The 16,295-nt window shown below is 39.4% G+C and overlaps 2 protein-coding genes across 3 annotated transcripts in view; one reads left to right on the top strand and one right to left on the bottom strand.

The window, feature by feature from the left end:
- APOO (apolipoprotein O) overlaps window positions 1-10,771 on the bottom strand; it is a 52,252-nt gene extending 41,481 nt beyond the window's left edge. Inside the window, exon 1 of the mRNA XM_015589133.2 lies at window positions 10,622-10,771. Within this exon, the coding sequence (XP_015444619.1) occupies window positions 10,622-10,630 (9 nt within the window). The 5' untranslated portion in view covers window positions 10,631-10,771. The remainder of the gene's footprint in view (window positions 1-10,621) is intronic.
- Window positions 10,772-10,917: 146 nt separating this feature from the next.
- CUNHXorf58 (chromosome unknown CXorf58 homolog) overlaps window positions 10,918-16,295 on the top strand; it is a 24,459-nt gene continuing 19,081 nt past the window's right edge. For both annotated transcript variants that reach the window (XM_015589132.2, XM_015589131.2), the window contains exons 1-3: window positions 10,918-11,148; window positions 13,552-13,687; window positions 14,709-14,808. In XM_015589132.2, the coding sequence (XP_015444618.1) occupies window positions 13,572-13,687; window positions 14,709-14,808 (216 nt within the window). In that variant the 5' untranslated portion in view covers window positions 10,918-11,148; window positions 13,552-13,571. The remainder of the gene's footprint in view (window positions 11,149-13,551; window positions 13,688-14,708; window positions 14,809-16,295) is intronic.

The raw sequence follows: 16,295 nt of genomic DNA, 5'->3' as shown, positions 1-16,295 counted from the left end.
CTGTTTTGACTTTTACAAGAAAAAGTTATTTCGGTATTACTTATATAATTTTTAAATAGGTATTTTCTCACCTCACACCCTTTAGGATGGCCACTATAAAAAGACAGAAAATAACAAGTGTTGGTGAGGATATAGAGAAACTGGAACCCTTGTGCACTGTTGGTGGGATTGTAAAATGGTGCAACTGTTAAGGAAAACAGTACGAAGATCCCTCAAAAAATTAAAAGTAGAATCACCATATGATCCAGCAATCTCACTTCTAGGTGTATATCCAAAATGATTGAAAGCAGGGTCTTGGGGATATATTTGCAAACCCATGTTCACAGCAGCATTATTCACAATAGCCAAAAAGTGAAAATAACCCACGTGTCCATAGAAAATTAGAGAGGAAAGAAAATGTGGCATATACATACAATGGAATATTGGAAGCTTGAGTACATTACGCTAAGTGAAAAGACCAGTCACAATAGACAAATACTGTAAAAATGGTGGTTACTGGGAGCTGGAGGAAGGAGGAAATGGGGAATTGTTTAATGGGTATAAAGTTTTAGTTTTGTAAAATAAAAAAATTCTGTAGATCTTTTCCACATTAATGTGAATACAGTTACTACTACTGAACTGTACACTTAAAAAAGATTAAGATGGTAAATTTTCTTATGTGACTTTTTACAACAAAAAATATATGAAATTAAAAAAAAATTGTTAAGACGGTAAAACAGAAAAACTCACTGCAGCCAGAAAGAAAAATAAACTACACCTCCTCAAAAAAATATTTTTTCTTTAAAGTAGTAGCCTTGATAAATCATATACTGAGTCAGAATTTATTGCAACTATTTATATAACAAATAAGTAAGGGACATTTACTTTTAATATGTGATCATGTGGTTTCCATTTCTAAATGACTTCAGATCAAATTTTAAGCTTATAAGAAAACTGGTCTCAATATATTTGAAATGAATGAGAAAAACTGATAAGAAAATGGCCTTTGTTTTAAAGGGGGGGGGGTGTTGAGTGTTTTTGAAAATGTCAAACTGAGGGAATACATAAGTATGCCCAGAAATGAGTCTGAAAAGATGTTAACAGTGGTTTTTTATAGATTGTGGGATTAAAGGTGATTCTTTAGTATTATTCGCATTTCCTGAAGTTTTCACAATGAATATTATAATATGCAAAGAACAAAAATGGCTGGCTCCTGAGGATAGCCTAAAGAATTTGCCACCAAGAAGATAACTCCAAATAAAGAGGGACAAAATGTTTTGATCAGTGATGATATTTTTGGCATAAGTATATTGGTCAGTGACAGCATGTTTGGATAATTAACTGTCCTCTCAAAAAGACTGTTTTGATGGGCACTCATTTTGATATATACATTTGAGAGCACTTATACTTCGACAACAATAGAAACCACAATTATTTCAATCTGTATCATAGTGAAGGAATTAGGTAGCCAATATTTTAAGAGTTCAGACTTTAACCAACAAAAAGAAAAACTGTCTCCCAACTACGACAAGCAGAACTACTTTACGACAAGCTTTCGATTCTATAATTTTGTACTGGAGTAATTGATATCTCCTTGTTCTACCTTAACCACTACAGACAGGTAGTGATCTAAAGAGGTGACAGCAGAAAAAAAAATGAGTCTGCTTTCAAGAATTACATTATCATTTTCTTACGGAACACCAACTTCTATTTTATCATTGGAGGGCGAATTCACCACAAAATTAGGTCAGCAAAGCAAAGAAACTACGCTTCATCTGTAATTGTTTCATTTCCTACTCTTTAAAAATAGTTATCAAATTTTGTTAAATTCATACACAAAAAAATGATAAACGTGTCTGATAAACAGGAAGGAAACCTCAGGGCCAAAGAGTGAGATAATTGTTCCTTCAGGCAAGTTTTGAGTCATCTGGTTGAGCTGCACTGGTTTCACAGACTTGGAACACTGACGACATACAATTTATCATATTTCAAATTTATTTTGAACTTCCTCATTCAAACAGAAACTTATGACTGCTTACCTAAAACTCCTATATGTGTATATATACATACATATATATATGTATATATGTATATATTTTTTTCCCTCTCTCCCTCCACTTTCCCTCCTTTCCCTCCTCTTCCCTTCCCCCTCTCTGTATCTCTCTGTCTCTTTCTGTGTGTGTATGTCTGTCTGTCTGTCTCTCTCTCTCTCTCTCTGTCTCTCTCTCTCTCTGTCTCTCTCTCAGAATGGCATCCCGAGATCCATCCATTCTTTTCTGAGTTAAGGGAACATAGGTAGGAAAAGAAAACCACAGGGGAACATTTACTTCAAGACTTGCCTTTCAAATGTTTCTATATTTTCAAGCAACTAAAAAAAAATCTTCATTTTCTAAGAGGAAGAGCTATTCTGTCAAAGTAAAGTTTATCCAGCCTTCATTTCCTAATAGATCACTGTGTGCAAACAGAACATTTCCTAATAGGTTTCGTTTCCTAACAGACCACTACACGCACAGAGAATGCCAAATTCACGGATGACAACTGCCTTCAACCTTGTCTGTTAGTCATGGGCTTTTTCTTCTTTAAGGAAAGCAAAACTGCAAAATTCTTTTGGGAAAAAAATCACGTGCAAGGTTCAATTCAGCTCAATTTCCTTCCTGTTTATCAGACAAGTTTATTATTTTTCTGGACTCATAATGAAAATTTCCACGAAAATAAGGAACAAGTCAAGTCAATATTTAGACTATACATAACAACTTTTAACAATGCTCCCAAATGATGTGACTCCATAAGCAAGCTCAGAGTCAATATTTGCCAAGTTAGGTAAGCCATCATCAGAGTTAGGTAAACTTGTCGAAGTACTCCCTATCACCGGGTGCTTACTTACTCACTTACAGGTTTATCCCGCATCATAATGCCACACTTGAATCAGCACCTCTAATGGAAGAGGAGATTCATTTCAACAAGCACAAAGGAAAAACAGGCTGTTATTTCAAAAGGACTGACATTTGTGAGATGAATGAACCTTTATTATTTTCACACATCCTATTTAAATAGACCATTCAAAGGAATGAATAGACACAGCTGGAAAAAAAAAAAAAAGAGACCACTGGGTATCCCTCCCAACTAAAGCAAGGAACATGCACTTGTGAATTTATTTCTAGCTCCCATAGAGAGCTCCTCATCTTCACTGAACCAAACAAAGACATCCTTAAGTTGGAGCCAGTGTGGACTTTGAATAAAACACACTGCTTGCTTCAGAGTCGGAAAGAAGTAGGAAAACAAAGAGTGACTTATTTAAAGTGCCTTTAAAACAATATTCATTCAAAACACAACTGTATTATCTATAATACTATTATCATGAAAATATAGCTTACTATTCAAAGTTATAGGCTCTCAGCATACTGAAAACTCTACAACCTTTGCTCTAAATTCTTGCTTCTACAAGTTTTAGCACACAATGAACACAAGTTTTAAAGCTCACTACATTAAGAAACTGACACTGTTCAAGCTTTCTAACAACACCGGCATGAGGCCATGCCAAAATTAAGAAAAATTAGCAAATGTAAAAAACAACTTCCAAATTCTAAAATATATCTTTAGACTGAGATTTTTTTTCCGCCCCCGAAAACATCTACGTAAGTTTCATGCTGTATGCACTAATCATAAATTCTACTTAGGCATTATTGCAGAAAATCAACTGATACAAACTCTTTTAATTCCTTCATTTTAAAAATCTTTTGGTATTTCCCTGTCATACTATTAATAACTCTCAAGTTTTTGAAACAGCTACATATCTTTGCTATAGAGATTTCTTATGCATCTAATTAGGTGCAATAATTTTAAATGTACAATACAAATAACAAAGTTCATTTCTTAGCCTCTAAGAAGTTCTAGTTTAGTCTAGAAAGGACATGAGTGTGAAGCACATGTACATACAGATTATAAGTTAAACCTTTATATCATAAAAGTCTAAAATATGCATGGGCTTCATGGAATAATAAATTCACCTATCATAAATGCCTAGTTCTCCATTTTGCCTCTGCCCCCATTCTTTTAAGGTATAAATCATCTACTTTCTTCTCTTCCAGTGTTAGCTGCACACGAGAGGCTATTGGCATTTTAGAAGTAGATGGAAGAATGTTACAGTGGCCTTAAGCAGAATTCAGTTCCAAATGATCAGTGAATTTATCCAAGTCTAATCTCTTTTATAGTCCTAAATCCACAGTGCTAACCTGAAATTCTAGATTACCTCGGTGGACAGATGTGATACAGAAGGGGCTGAAACACTTTACACTCATCTCGTGCTTTGTAGTTTAATGTGCTTTTCACATATGTTATCGCATTTGAACCTCCCAACAATACTGTGCAATGTGGAGGGGCGTATTACTGTCCCCACAATACCTCGATAAGGGGATGCCAAGAGATTAAGAAATCTCATTGAGGTCACTCTGCCAGAAACCAAAAACACCATAAACAGAAGCAGAACCTGTGCTTTCTGACTGCGTCTAGCAGTGCAAGGTAGTTTTTTCTTCTTCTTGGAAGGATAAGAAAGAGGGAAAAAAGCCAAATAATTCTGCACATAAACATGTATTTATGTGAGTAATAATGTATTCACTATAATTCATCAAGAATTCTCTCAGAAATGCTTAAGTTATAAGGGGAAAAAAATCTTTATTATCTTTCAAAATATGTGACATTTAAAATAATATTCAAGTAAAAAAGTTATGGTACTTTTCCAATTTACAGATGATTTTCCTTTTCCATTTAGCAGTGTAATTTTCCCCTCAGTCTGTACTAATTACATACTAATCATGATAAGAAAATTAATTTCAATACTGTTGATTGTACACCTGAAACTTACTGGATTTCGTTAACCAGTGTCACCATGATTAAAAAAAAAAGAAAGAAAATTAATTTCAATACTGTTGATTGTACACCTGAAACTTACTGGATTTCGTTAACCAGTGTCACCATGATTAAAAAAAAAAGAAAGAAAATTAATTTCAAAAAGAAAAGGCAATAAAGGCATTACAAGACTAAACAACCACAAAGAATATGTGAGATAATAATACCTATAGTCAAGGATACCGTCACCTCGGGCTCCTCTGCACAGTGAGCTCTGGGTACAGGTCACATCTCTGTCCTTCAAGAAGGGATTGATAAAGACCAGCTTTCACTAGGCCACCTTCTCGCCCTTGAGGCATCTGATGATTCCCACATCTCCAGCCCACAGTGCTCTCAAGAAAACTCCATACCCTTGGGTTTCATGTCAACTTATTATCATCTTGTAATGTCCACAGATATTCCAACAAGCCCAGCCTCTTAAAAAATCAAATCATCTCCCCGCAAATCACACTCGGCCTTCTCCCACTTTCTCATCTCAATGAATGGTTCTAAAAGCTACTAAATTTTCCAAGCCAAAAGCCTGGGCAACATACTTGAATTCTCCTTCTCCCTCCTCTGCCACATCCAGCCAACTACCAAGTTTTGAAAAAAAAATACTTTCAGAAAGCCCCAAGAATGTGCACCACCATAACTCTACCGTAGCAGCCTCTTACAAGAGGCCAACTAAAAGTTACTATTAGGTCACATTTACTGGAACCCACTCTGTGCTAAACCTTAGGTCTGAGTTAATTTAATCCACACGACAATTCAAGGTTGTTGTTAGTCTTATCCTTGTTTAATAGATGAGGACGCAACTATAGAGAACTTTGGTATCTTGCCCATGGTGGCACAGTGAAGCCCAAGGTCTTAACGTTGCACTGAACTCTTGTCACTTCCGTGTCTTGCATGTGCTCTTCTGCTCTGCTTGGAAGGCCCTTTCGACCTTGTCTGCCCAGCTTCAAAGGTCAGTGCAAGCATGGTCCCCTCTACATGTCTCCTGATGCCCCCTGCTGGTGCTCATCCCTCTAAATCAGAGGCTCTCAAGGTTGGCTGAAAGCTCTAAAAACTGGATGCCTAAATCCCAGTCCGAGATTCTGATGGCATTGGTCTGGGTGCAGCCTGGGCATCAGGACTTATAAAAGTTCCCCTGGTGATTCTAATGTGCAAGGCGAGGTCGAGACCCACTGCTCTATATTTCTGCAACGCTTTTACATGAGAGCACTTATCCTACTGCATCAGAACGAGCTGTTTATGTCTGTGCTAACAGCATTGTGAGCTCCTGCAATGGAATTTTCATAGTCACCTCGGGGGTTTTTTCAAAACTAAAGGTTTGTGGACCTCACTTATAAACTAAATCTTATCTATGGTCTGAGTCCTGGAAACTATTTGTCTCTTGAAAAATTCTGATGTGTAGCCAAATCTGGGACTCTCTCCTAGGTAAGAATTGGTTTTGTTTGTTTGTTTGTTTGTTTTCATTTGTACCCTCCAGGTTACAGCACGATGCCCAGCCCATGACAAACATTTGTGTAATAAATGAAATCTAGTGATGTGAATCGGGACTGGGTGTATGTATTCAATATTCAAGCTTGCTGAAGCAGCACCCAGAAAAGCTGCTTCCTGCAAAAGAATGCATTGAACACTGTGCAGCTTTTCAAATGTGTTTTTTAATCCACCAGTGCCCCCTACTGGCCTGAAAATGAATAGCTAAGACAATGGTCACAGTTTAAATATTTTAATTATACGTGCACATAACTAGGCAGGCACTGTACTTTTTCCACCAACACCTATACTATCAACTCCTTTGCCCTCCAGTCCTAGGTGATTCAAGCTGATAACTCCCAAACCAAGATCAATCCTACCATTTGTTCTGTTCCCACTCCCAGACTGCAATCGTGATAGATCTGCCTTAGCAGCTCTCAGCAAAGCCCTCAAAGCCTCTCTTTTTTGTTCCTTGGTCAGTGCCTCTTCCAAATTCCACTACGCTCATAAAATCACTCGCCCTTGAAAACACAAGAAACCATTCATCTACCAATTTGCCTTAGTTATTGCTATTCAAAGTATGATGGGTGACCAGCAGCATCTATATCATCCAGGAAGTTGTTAAAAAAAAATGGAGAGAATCTCAAGTCCCACCCTAGTTCTACTGAAGCAGAATCTGAATTCAAACAAGAGTTGTGGGCATATTAAAGTTTGAGAAGCACTGGTTCTCAACTAACCTAACACCGACATTTTATGACAAATATTTTTAAGTAACTCTTTTGCTATCTTGAAATAAAATTCATCACCCACTTACACACATTAAGTCCAAAACAAAGAGACCAGTAGATCAGTACCGACAGTAACATAATAGAGAACAAAAAAGGAAAGATTTATAAGACTTGCATGTCTGTACATAAATGTTCAACACAACTAAATTAAAGATGTGAGACTAACCCGAGTTTCCAAAAGGTACTCAAAGTGGGTGGTACCATCCAGATGAGAATGACTGGTCTACAATCGCTCCCATCCTTCTTCCATCTCACAGGAGGAAGAGATTCTCTCTTGTAAAAGCTCCCTCCCTACATTCCTCCCTAGGCCATAAACATTGCCAAATCTTGACTACTGCAACAAAACAACTCTAGAATCTTGACCCAACATGTCCCCCTAGTTAGCATATTCTCTCCTTCCCTTGACAGTCAAGCTTATTATTGTATTTATACATCTCAGTCACCAATCATATTAATTTAGCTTTCACTTCCATCAAAAACCTACATGTATCATGAAAACTTTCCAAATTGCCCAAATCAATTGATGCTTCTCCAAACTTAACTAACTCATCTTTCTGTAATAGACATTGATGGTTGCACATCCAGTCTCCACTCCTCCACTTTGTTCAAGAATTCATTTCTCTCTCATATGATTTGGGTAAAGTGACCCTACCCTGACCGATCCTGTGTCTAAGCCAGTCAGAGCATGGCATTCCCCCAGCAATTGCTATTGGGTCAGGAGCAAACACCTGATCTAAGTTGGTCCAACCAGACTGAAGAGCATAATCCAAGCATGAGAGTTTTGTCCTCTCTTTCTCTTGCTCTAGAAAGAGAGTTTTGTCCTCTTTCTCTTCAGAGCAAGAGAAAGAATGGGAAAACATGTGTTACAGGCAGTTATCTTGCAACCATAGGGGAACCAATCTTACTGTTGAAAGTCAAGAAAAGAGATGGGTCCTTGATGACATTGTTGACCCACGGGAGTCCACCTCTCCTCTGCACTTTATGAGATCATTTTCCTTACTATTTAAGCAATTGGGTTTTCCCAGCTGAAAGCATTCTAACACAACCTGTCCTTGAAACTTTCCTCCAGTGATTTTCTAAACATCGCTCTTTTGTGCTTTTACTTCGACTTTTCAAAAGTTGCCTCTCGAACATCTCTGGCCTCCTCTTCCTCTACCTACTCCTTACACTTTGCTGTTCTCCAAGGTTTTTTGCAATCTTTTCTATTCAAACTACATGTTTGAATCATTTCAGCTCATTCTACCTTTCCCTTGACACAGAACTGTTACTGGCACTTCCCCCAGTGGAGTACCAGTGCTGAAGTTTGCCAGCTCAGCTACCTCAGGAACTCCAACTTGTCTTTCAAAACTAAATTTAAATGTCTGCTCTGTGAAGCCTCCCCTGAAGTCCACAGGGGTGCCCGGACTTTTTTCATGCCATGGACCTCTTTGGCAGTCAGTCTGGTGAGCCCTATGGACCTTCTCAAAATAAGGCTTCTAATTGCCAAAAATACCAATTATATTGCAATAGTTATAAAAATATCTTTAAAACCCAAAATCTGATATAGTAATATGTGCTTCTTTATTAGCTTATTAAATAAAAAGATCTAACAGTGAATCCTATTACTACTGTAATTTTGTAGTGATGAGCATAAATGACATTTTGAGATCTGCAACATCTGTAATGAGACATGAAAACGTCTGTGACTTGCATTGGTTCTGTGACTTCTATTGGTGACAGGTACTCTTAATAATACTGATTTGTTGCCATAGTAACTTATTAAATTAATGGTTCCCAGTGAACCACATCTCATATTCACATTCTTGTGTAGTCCCCTACCATATTGACCCTGGGCTTATCCACCTGACTTGTTTTGACATCAGCAAATGTGATGCAAGCAGTTAAGTTTACACACTGGAATTTGCCCTCTTAGAACCAGGTAACCATGTGAGGAAGCCCAAGCTAAGCACATTGAGAAGTACCCAGCCCCCACACATGGGAGTAAGACCATCTCCTAGTGTTGCCACCAGCTGAACTGAGCCACTGGAGGATGCCGGCAGTACTGCCCAGCCAACCCACAGATGGTGAGCATAAATCATTGTTGTTTTAAGGTGCTGGCTTGCAATGGTTCGTTCTCCAGCAACAGATAACTGAGACAGTTCCTTATATTCACAACTGAAGGAATTGCTAGATTTCAATTGGAGATTGGTGAAAACAAAGATATTTTTTTCCGTCAGAGTTCAGGGACTCCCTGGATTCTACACAGACACTTTGAGGGGCTGAGGACCACAGGTTAAGAACCCCTTAGGCAGAGTAGATTCTGCTCTCCTTTTACTACCACAGTATACTGTTGATACCCATGGCAACTGATCACAGCATAGCCTCTGTCATTGCAACCCTAAAACTGAGCTGAGCTCCTAGCACATAATAGGTGTTCAACACAAATTAATCAAACGAATGCAAGTTGCTTATGGAATCTGTCGTCCTAATAAAACTGTGAGCTGCCTGAAAACAAAATGAAAGCAAATGCTTAGACGGTATTTCTATGTGCCAGAGCCCCTTTCAAGTGCTTACACATACTTATTTATTCTTTATAACAACCCTATAAGGTAGACGCTAGTCCCCCAATTTCACCAATGGGAAAACAGGCACAGAGAGGTTAAGTGACTTACCCAAGGTCACACAGCTAGAAGATAGCAATGCCATGATTGGAAGGCAAAATCCATCTTCTGATTTTATAGCCTGTACTAACGTGCCCAAAGCACATTGCAGGAGCTCAATACAACTTTTTAGTACAAATTTCAATTTCATTAGCATTATTTTATAAGTGCTATGCTTCTTGAAGACAATTTGTAGACTAGTTTCTGGTAGCTTGTGATTCGTTTTTCATGATAGAAACTATCATTTACTTTTTTCAAACAAACTCTTCACTGCACAATTTCAAAGAACACAAATTCATAAAATATAAAGGAGGTCTACTTGTCCATACTAAATAATGTTCACTGAGGAGGGGAGCAAAGTTCCAGCTTCCCCTCTCACCCAGCCACTCCCCAGCCACCCCCACATCCTACAGCAGCTCTCAGAGAGTGACCTTCCCCCATTCACAGACTACATTCTGAAACCTGACCCTGCCAGGCAGCCAAAGCCTAACCCTGCAGCGCTCGAAGCTGGCCTCACCCTACCATCAAAAGCAAGCAAGAGGGCACCAGCAGAGGAGGGGGTGGGTACTTTGGGGGAGGAGTTCTTTAGTTTTTCAAAGTGTTTTATTCACGAGAGCACGCCCCAAAGGGCCCCACCCACCCAACCCCGAGTCTCACGCCTCCGCCCGGCAGCCGCTGGCTTCAAGCGGACAGGTGAATGAACCGCAGAGCCGGGACGCAGCCGGCCCGGAGGCAGGAAAAACCTCCGGGCAAGCCGGCCCTGGCCCCCAGAGAGGCCCACGAGAGCGTGGGGAGGGTTCCGGGAGGCCGGGAGGGGGCGGTGACAGCTGTGACCCGGCTCCACGTTCTCACCTTGAACATGTCGCTGGCATCGGCGGCTCTGGCAGGGTCACCGCAGTCTAGGCCCCGCCTACTACAGAGAGGCCGCTACGGCGGCCGGATGGGGCCTGATTCCTCCGCGCGCAAGTGGGCCGCGGGGCGGGTGGTAGTGGTGCAGCCAATTCAATTCTGTGAAGACTTAGTTCGGAAGCCGGGGGCTGGGAACGACGTCACTAAGCCGCAGCGCGTAGCGCCTCACGCCTCAGATGAACTCAAGCCCCGCCTCCCAGAAGCTCCGCCCCTGCGCCGGCGGTTGCTAGGCGGCCAAAAAGCGCCAGCTCCGTGTAGGAGGCACATGGGGGCGCGAATAGGGAGGCTCCCCGCGCCGCCAGGCGCTGAGAATCGCCTGTCGCCGCGGTGATTGGGCGTCCAGCGGCGTGGGCTGGGAATCCTGTGCGCGGAGGCTGCCGGACGGGGGCGCTCGGTGGGACTCAGGCGGCTTCGAAAGCCTCGCAGGCGGAAGTCGCTGACCTCGGGGCCCTGGATTTACTTCACAAAAGGTTTTCAGATTTTTTTTTTTTTACCGTGGGCCGGACGGTTTTAAATTTAAACTGATTTGCCACGTCTTTTAGTCTCGAAAGGCACTGACCTTTTTTTCCCCCCTTGCCGGGAATCAAATGTTTGTCCCCTAATACTGGTAGAAATAAGTAATAATGACAATAATTATCTTATTAACAAGAATAATAAGCTCTAACACAGCGTTTGCGATGTGCCTAGCTCTGTTCTAACCTCCTTACACATATCTAATCTTTCCAATAACCTAAGTAGGTGGACAGGATTATAACTCCCAAACAGATGAGGAAATTGAGGCACAGAGAAGTAATTTGTACAAGGCCACACAGATGGGAAGTAGGAAGCTAGGATTCAAACCTAGGTAGTCCACCTTTAAAGCCTGTGACTCGCGTAATCAATCGTTATAATGTCTGCTAATGGCAATGTGTTTCGTATTTTATTCTGTATTTCGCGTCCTAACCCCATGGAAAGTACAACCCCATCCAGGGGGGCATCCGGAAGATTTGGGGATTTGTGTGGTGGTATGTCACTGCCCTCCACCAAAGACTAGTAGGAGCACCGCTGTAGTGGAATAAATTGGATTTATTTCTCATTGCTGCAGGGAAAATGCACACCTTGGTAAACATGGGGCTTCTCATAAGAGGGTGTTAGAAAGCTTTATTATAGGATTTGGGCTTTGGTTGGGTGATTTGGGGGCGAGTTCAAGGAAGCATGGCTTTGCCGTTAGGAAGCCAGAGTAACACCAAAGCCCAGCTGTGAGTGCCAGGCGGACTCTGGGATGCTAAGGACTGCTTTTCTCCTTCTCAAGTGAATCATATATTCCAAACCATCCCCATCCACATCCTTAAGGAAAAATATTGCAAAGACTCTGAAGGCTCTGCATTAGTAATGGAACGTCATATGTATATAAAAATGTGAAGTATTCCAATAAATTAAGGCAGGAATTCTTAATTCAGGAGGCACGTGAACTTGGATGGAGAAAAAATTATTTTCACTAACCTCTAACTGAACTTTAGCATTTCCATTATAGTGTAGGAAATAAACCACAGTGATATCAGCAGTACCTGTGACTTTGTCATCAATAGAAAACACAGATATTTTCATATCATGTTACAATCAGGGCAGATTTCTTGAAATATTTCTACTCATTACTACTTGACAAATACAGTAGTTATTAGAGCTCTAATGCATAAAGAAAGCACCTATTTCTATAATTTTGTTTTCGTAAATACTGTGACAGTGATTTCAATGTAATTGAAGTTCTTTGTAATCCTATATATTTTATGTTATTTATTTTTAAAACAAAGTTCTTGGGAGGAGTCTGTCCATAGGGGTCCATGACACCAAAAAAAAAGATAAAGAGCTTCTGGTTTAGTATAAGAAACTAAGTAATGACTAAGAATTTGATAACTGCATTTAAATTGAAGTCATGCATCAAAGGATAGAAAATCAGAGATGGAATCAGATCATTTAGTACGCACCCTCTCACTTTACCAAGGCGGGAACTGAGCTACTGAGAGGTTAAGGGATTTGCCCAAAGGCTCACAGCTATTCCGTGGTAAAAGCAGGGTGGAAAATCTTTAGACAAGCATGTAAAAACCCTCCATTCTGCTAGGCATTGGGGATTCCATAGTTAGTAAGATGCCTCCTGTCCTCAATGAGCTTGTGACAGCCAAGAAAACAAATTATGATGTAATATGAGAAGTACTGTAAAAGAAAAACATACACAGTATTATGGGACCTTGAAGACAGGAGTGAGCAGTTCTGTGAAAAAAAGGTGGAAAGCTTCAGAGAAGAGGCATCAATTAGCTGGGGTCTTCAAGGATGAATTGATATTTGCTGGTGGCAGGAAAGTCATTCCAGTAGAGGAGAGGACATGGCATGATCAGAGGCCCAGAGTTCTAAAACATTGATTTTAGCAAGAAATTCTTATTCTCACAGTGTAGAGAGAAATGCCAATGAAAGTTGGTATTTTGAGATTTGAAAGAGAATGGAACTAGATTGTGAAAAGACTTGAATAGCCATTCTAAGGAGTCTGGACTTCACCTTGGAAGAAGTGAGGTGTCCCTGAAAGATTTTAAGTTGGGGAGTGATAAGGTTGGATTACTGGTCTAAAAAGTTAACTCCAGCTGCAGTCTGGAGGATGAATGGGACACCGAAGAGCCTGGAGACAGGGAGACCAGTTAGAAGGCTATGGATAGATCCCCTTGTCTTTCCTGTATTCCTTATAATATTTTTAGTACACAAAGACTGCAAACATTAAGAGATCCACGAGGCCTTCTTTTTTTAGGGGTTCTGGAATTAGTGCAGCAATCATGACACTTGAGTCTCATCTAAACAGTGTGACAATATAGATTATGACCTCAAATGCTTAACTTATATACTTTCAGAGTACTTAATTGTAAGGAAAATGAATCGTTCTTCAAAGCCACCAGTTACTGGTGTTCGAAAATCAGATAATCCACGCGTGGGAAAAGGCCGCAAAGCACCTTTGTCAAATACTGGAAAGACAAAAGTACGACCACCGTAAGTAGCCATCTATCACGTTGTATCACTTTCCACACTGAACCATTTCCATACAGTACTGACCCAGCTAACATCAACCACTTCTTAGTCTGTAAATTGAAGGAGTTTTTTGTGTGCGTTTTAAAATTATTTTTGTATTGAATAATTATTATAATTATAGTATTTCATAATTTACAGAGCATATTAACACACATCTCTTTGATCTTGACACAACTCTATGAAGCAGTCTTATTATTACATTTTTATAAGTGAGGAAGCAGCAACTGGGAGAGGTAAGTGGTTTTCAGAAGGTTAAACAGCTAATAAATGTCATCGGTACAGATTCAAAGGTTTGTTTCCATACTCCAGGGCTTTTCTACTCTACATCTTGTAGTCTGCATTTTGCCAGCCACCAGTGACATTATACAGGAGTACCTCTCTTTGCATGTAGCCCCGTGAGGGATAATGACAGGTCGAGGAGTTTGGGAGAGGGGGAACCCTACAATCTGCCAGTGCTGGGACATGATCAAAAGTAAAAATAATTTTCTAGCCTGACTGAGATGAACCTGGTTCAAGCAAAGACCAGAGAAGGGAGTTTCTTTTTCTAAGAAACTGCTCCGAGAAAAGAATTGGGCGTGCTGTAACTTCTACGATTCCACATTCTGTTTTCTTAGCACTTGAACTGGTTGGTCAGTATTTTTAAGAATTAACTACAACAGAATCATTTTAGGTCATGGATGTTTTCAGAAAGCAAGTTTGTATCCTGACATTTTATTTATAATATATATGTCCCTTTCGATGATAAGGTTTTAGCCAGGATGGTTTTTTAATCTCAAGGGAAATATTCTCAAGTATTTCATATCTTCATCCTAACTAGATTGTGCAAATGACCAGTTCCAATGACCACATCCAAATGTTCCTCATTATGTCAGTCTTGGGGGTGGGGAGGTTCAGGAGGAGGAAGCAAAAATTCAGAGTTCCCCAAGATTTTAGGAAAATGAAAACAGCTTCACAAATCTTAACCTTTTTTTTTCTCTCTCAGCACTTATAAAGATATTTCAGCTCTAAAAATACAGAGAGCTTGGCTGTCTCATATGGACAAAACAGTATTTCGACTCCTAAAGCTCACAATTTGTGCAATGGTATGTATTTTGCTTTTTGTTTTTTCTACAGATTTAATTACTTATCAAGCTAAAAGATTTGTTAAGTAAAGACAGAATATATAACCTTTTTTCCTCTTCTATCTTAATCTAATATTATTGCATGGGGTTCTGGGATTGCTTCTTTGATTAGCCCTAAATGAATATTTCTGGATTTATTTTTAACATAGGTAACTATTTTTTTTTTGAAACTGATATGATCTTTTTAAAAATTCAGTTTCTTATTTGAAGATGTGAGGCAGTGATCTTCCAACAATAAAAATCTCTGATTTAAAAATACCCTTACCTTCCACCCAGCAATTTCACTTCTAGGAATCTATTCTATAATATCTGTAAAATTTCATTGCAGTATTGTTTGTAACAGCAAAGAAAGTAAACCATATAATGCCCATCAATAGGATGCTGCTTAAATAAGGGTTGGTGCTTTCATAATGTTAAACTTTGAAGCCCCACATATGATTCTGCAGAAGATAGCTGAGATATTGTGTTAGTGAAAGAGGCAAGTGCAGAACAGTATGAATAATATGGTCCTATTTGAGTAAAAAGAAAAACACTTGTCTCCCATTCCCCCAAAAAAACAACTCTGGCAACCCTAGCAGACTATTCATTCTTCCTTCATATACTACCAAATATTCTCCTAATAAAACCACCCCTGATGATAATAGCCTATAATTAGTAATAGTCCCATTAAGGGAATTTTAGCAGCTCAGAAAAATCATAAAGTCTAAGCAATGTGTACATTTCTTCACCATCTGACCCACAAAACCATTTCCGATGTTACCGAAAGCAGACTACCTCAGAGAAAACCCACCCAGGTAAGCCTGTGACATTGCAGGTCCATCGTCCATGATCTTCACATACGGAACTTGTGTTCAAGTATCATAATATTGGCTTTGCCATAATTTTAGATTCTTTTAGTAACAGAAAGAAGCAAATTCTTTTTTCATCTGTTACCCTAATGCTTCAAGTTACTACCTTACATTTATAAACGCTTTGTCATTTTAAAAGCCCTTTGGCATACATTTGTATGTGATTATGATAGGTATAAAGGTTGGGCAGGTTTATAGTGGGGGAAAGTGGGGCCTTTAGAATCAAACAAATCTAAGTTTGAATCCTGGCTTCCCTAGTTACTACCTGTATGCCTTTGAATAAATTGACTCCCAAACCCTCAGCCTGCTCATTTGTAAAATGGGAATGATAATATTCAAATAATATTGCTGAATTGTAAAGGTTAGATGAGGTTATGTGTATAAGGCACCTAAGGTATATAAAAGGTGCTTGAAAGGTCGCATCAGTACTCTTATCATCCTCATTTTACATTGATTCATTCAGCATCAAATACTTGTTAAGCACCTGCTGTGTTCCAGGCACTGTACTAGATGCTAGGAATGCAGTAGTAAAGAAAAAAGACACTGCCCCTATCTTCATGAAGCTTACAGTCTAGTTGGAGACACAAACGAGTTTATAGT

The sequence above is a fragment of the Pteropus alecto genome, unplaced genomic scaffold (assembly GCF_000325575.1).
Source record: "Pteropus alecto unplaced genomic scaffold, ASM32557v1 scaffold23, whole genome shotgun sequence".
Taxonomy (NCBI): Eukaryota; Metazoa; Chordata; class Mammalia; order Chiroptera; family Pteropodidae; genus Pteropus; species Pteropus alecto.
This window is presented reverse-complemented; position numbering and strand designations above follow the sequence as displayed.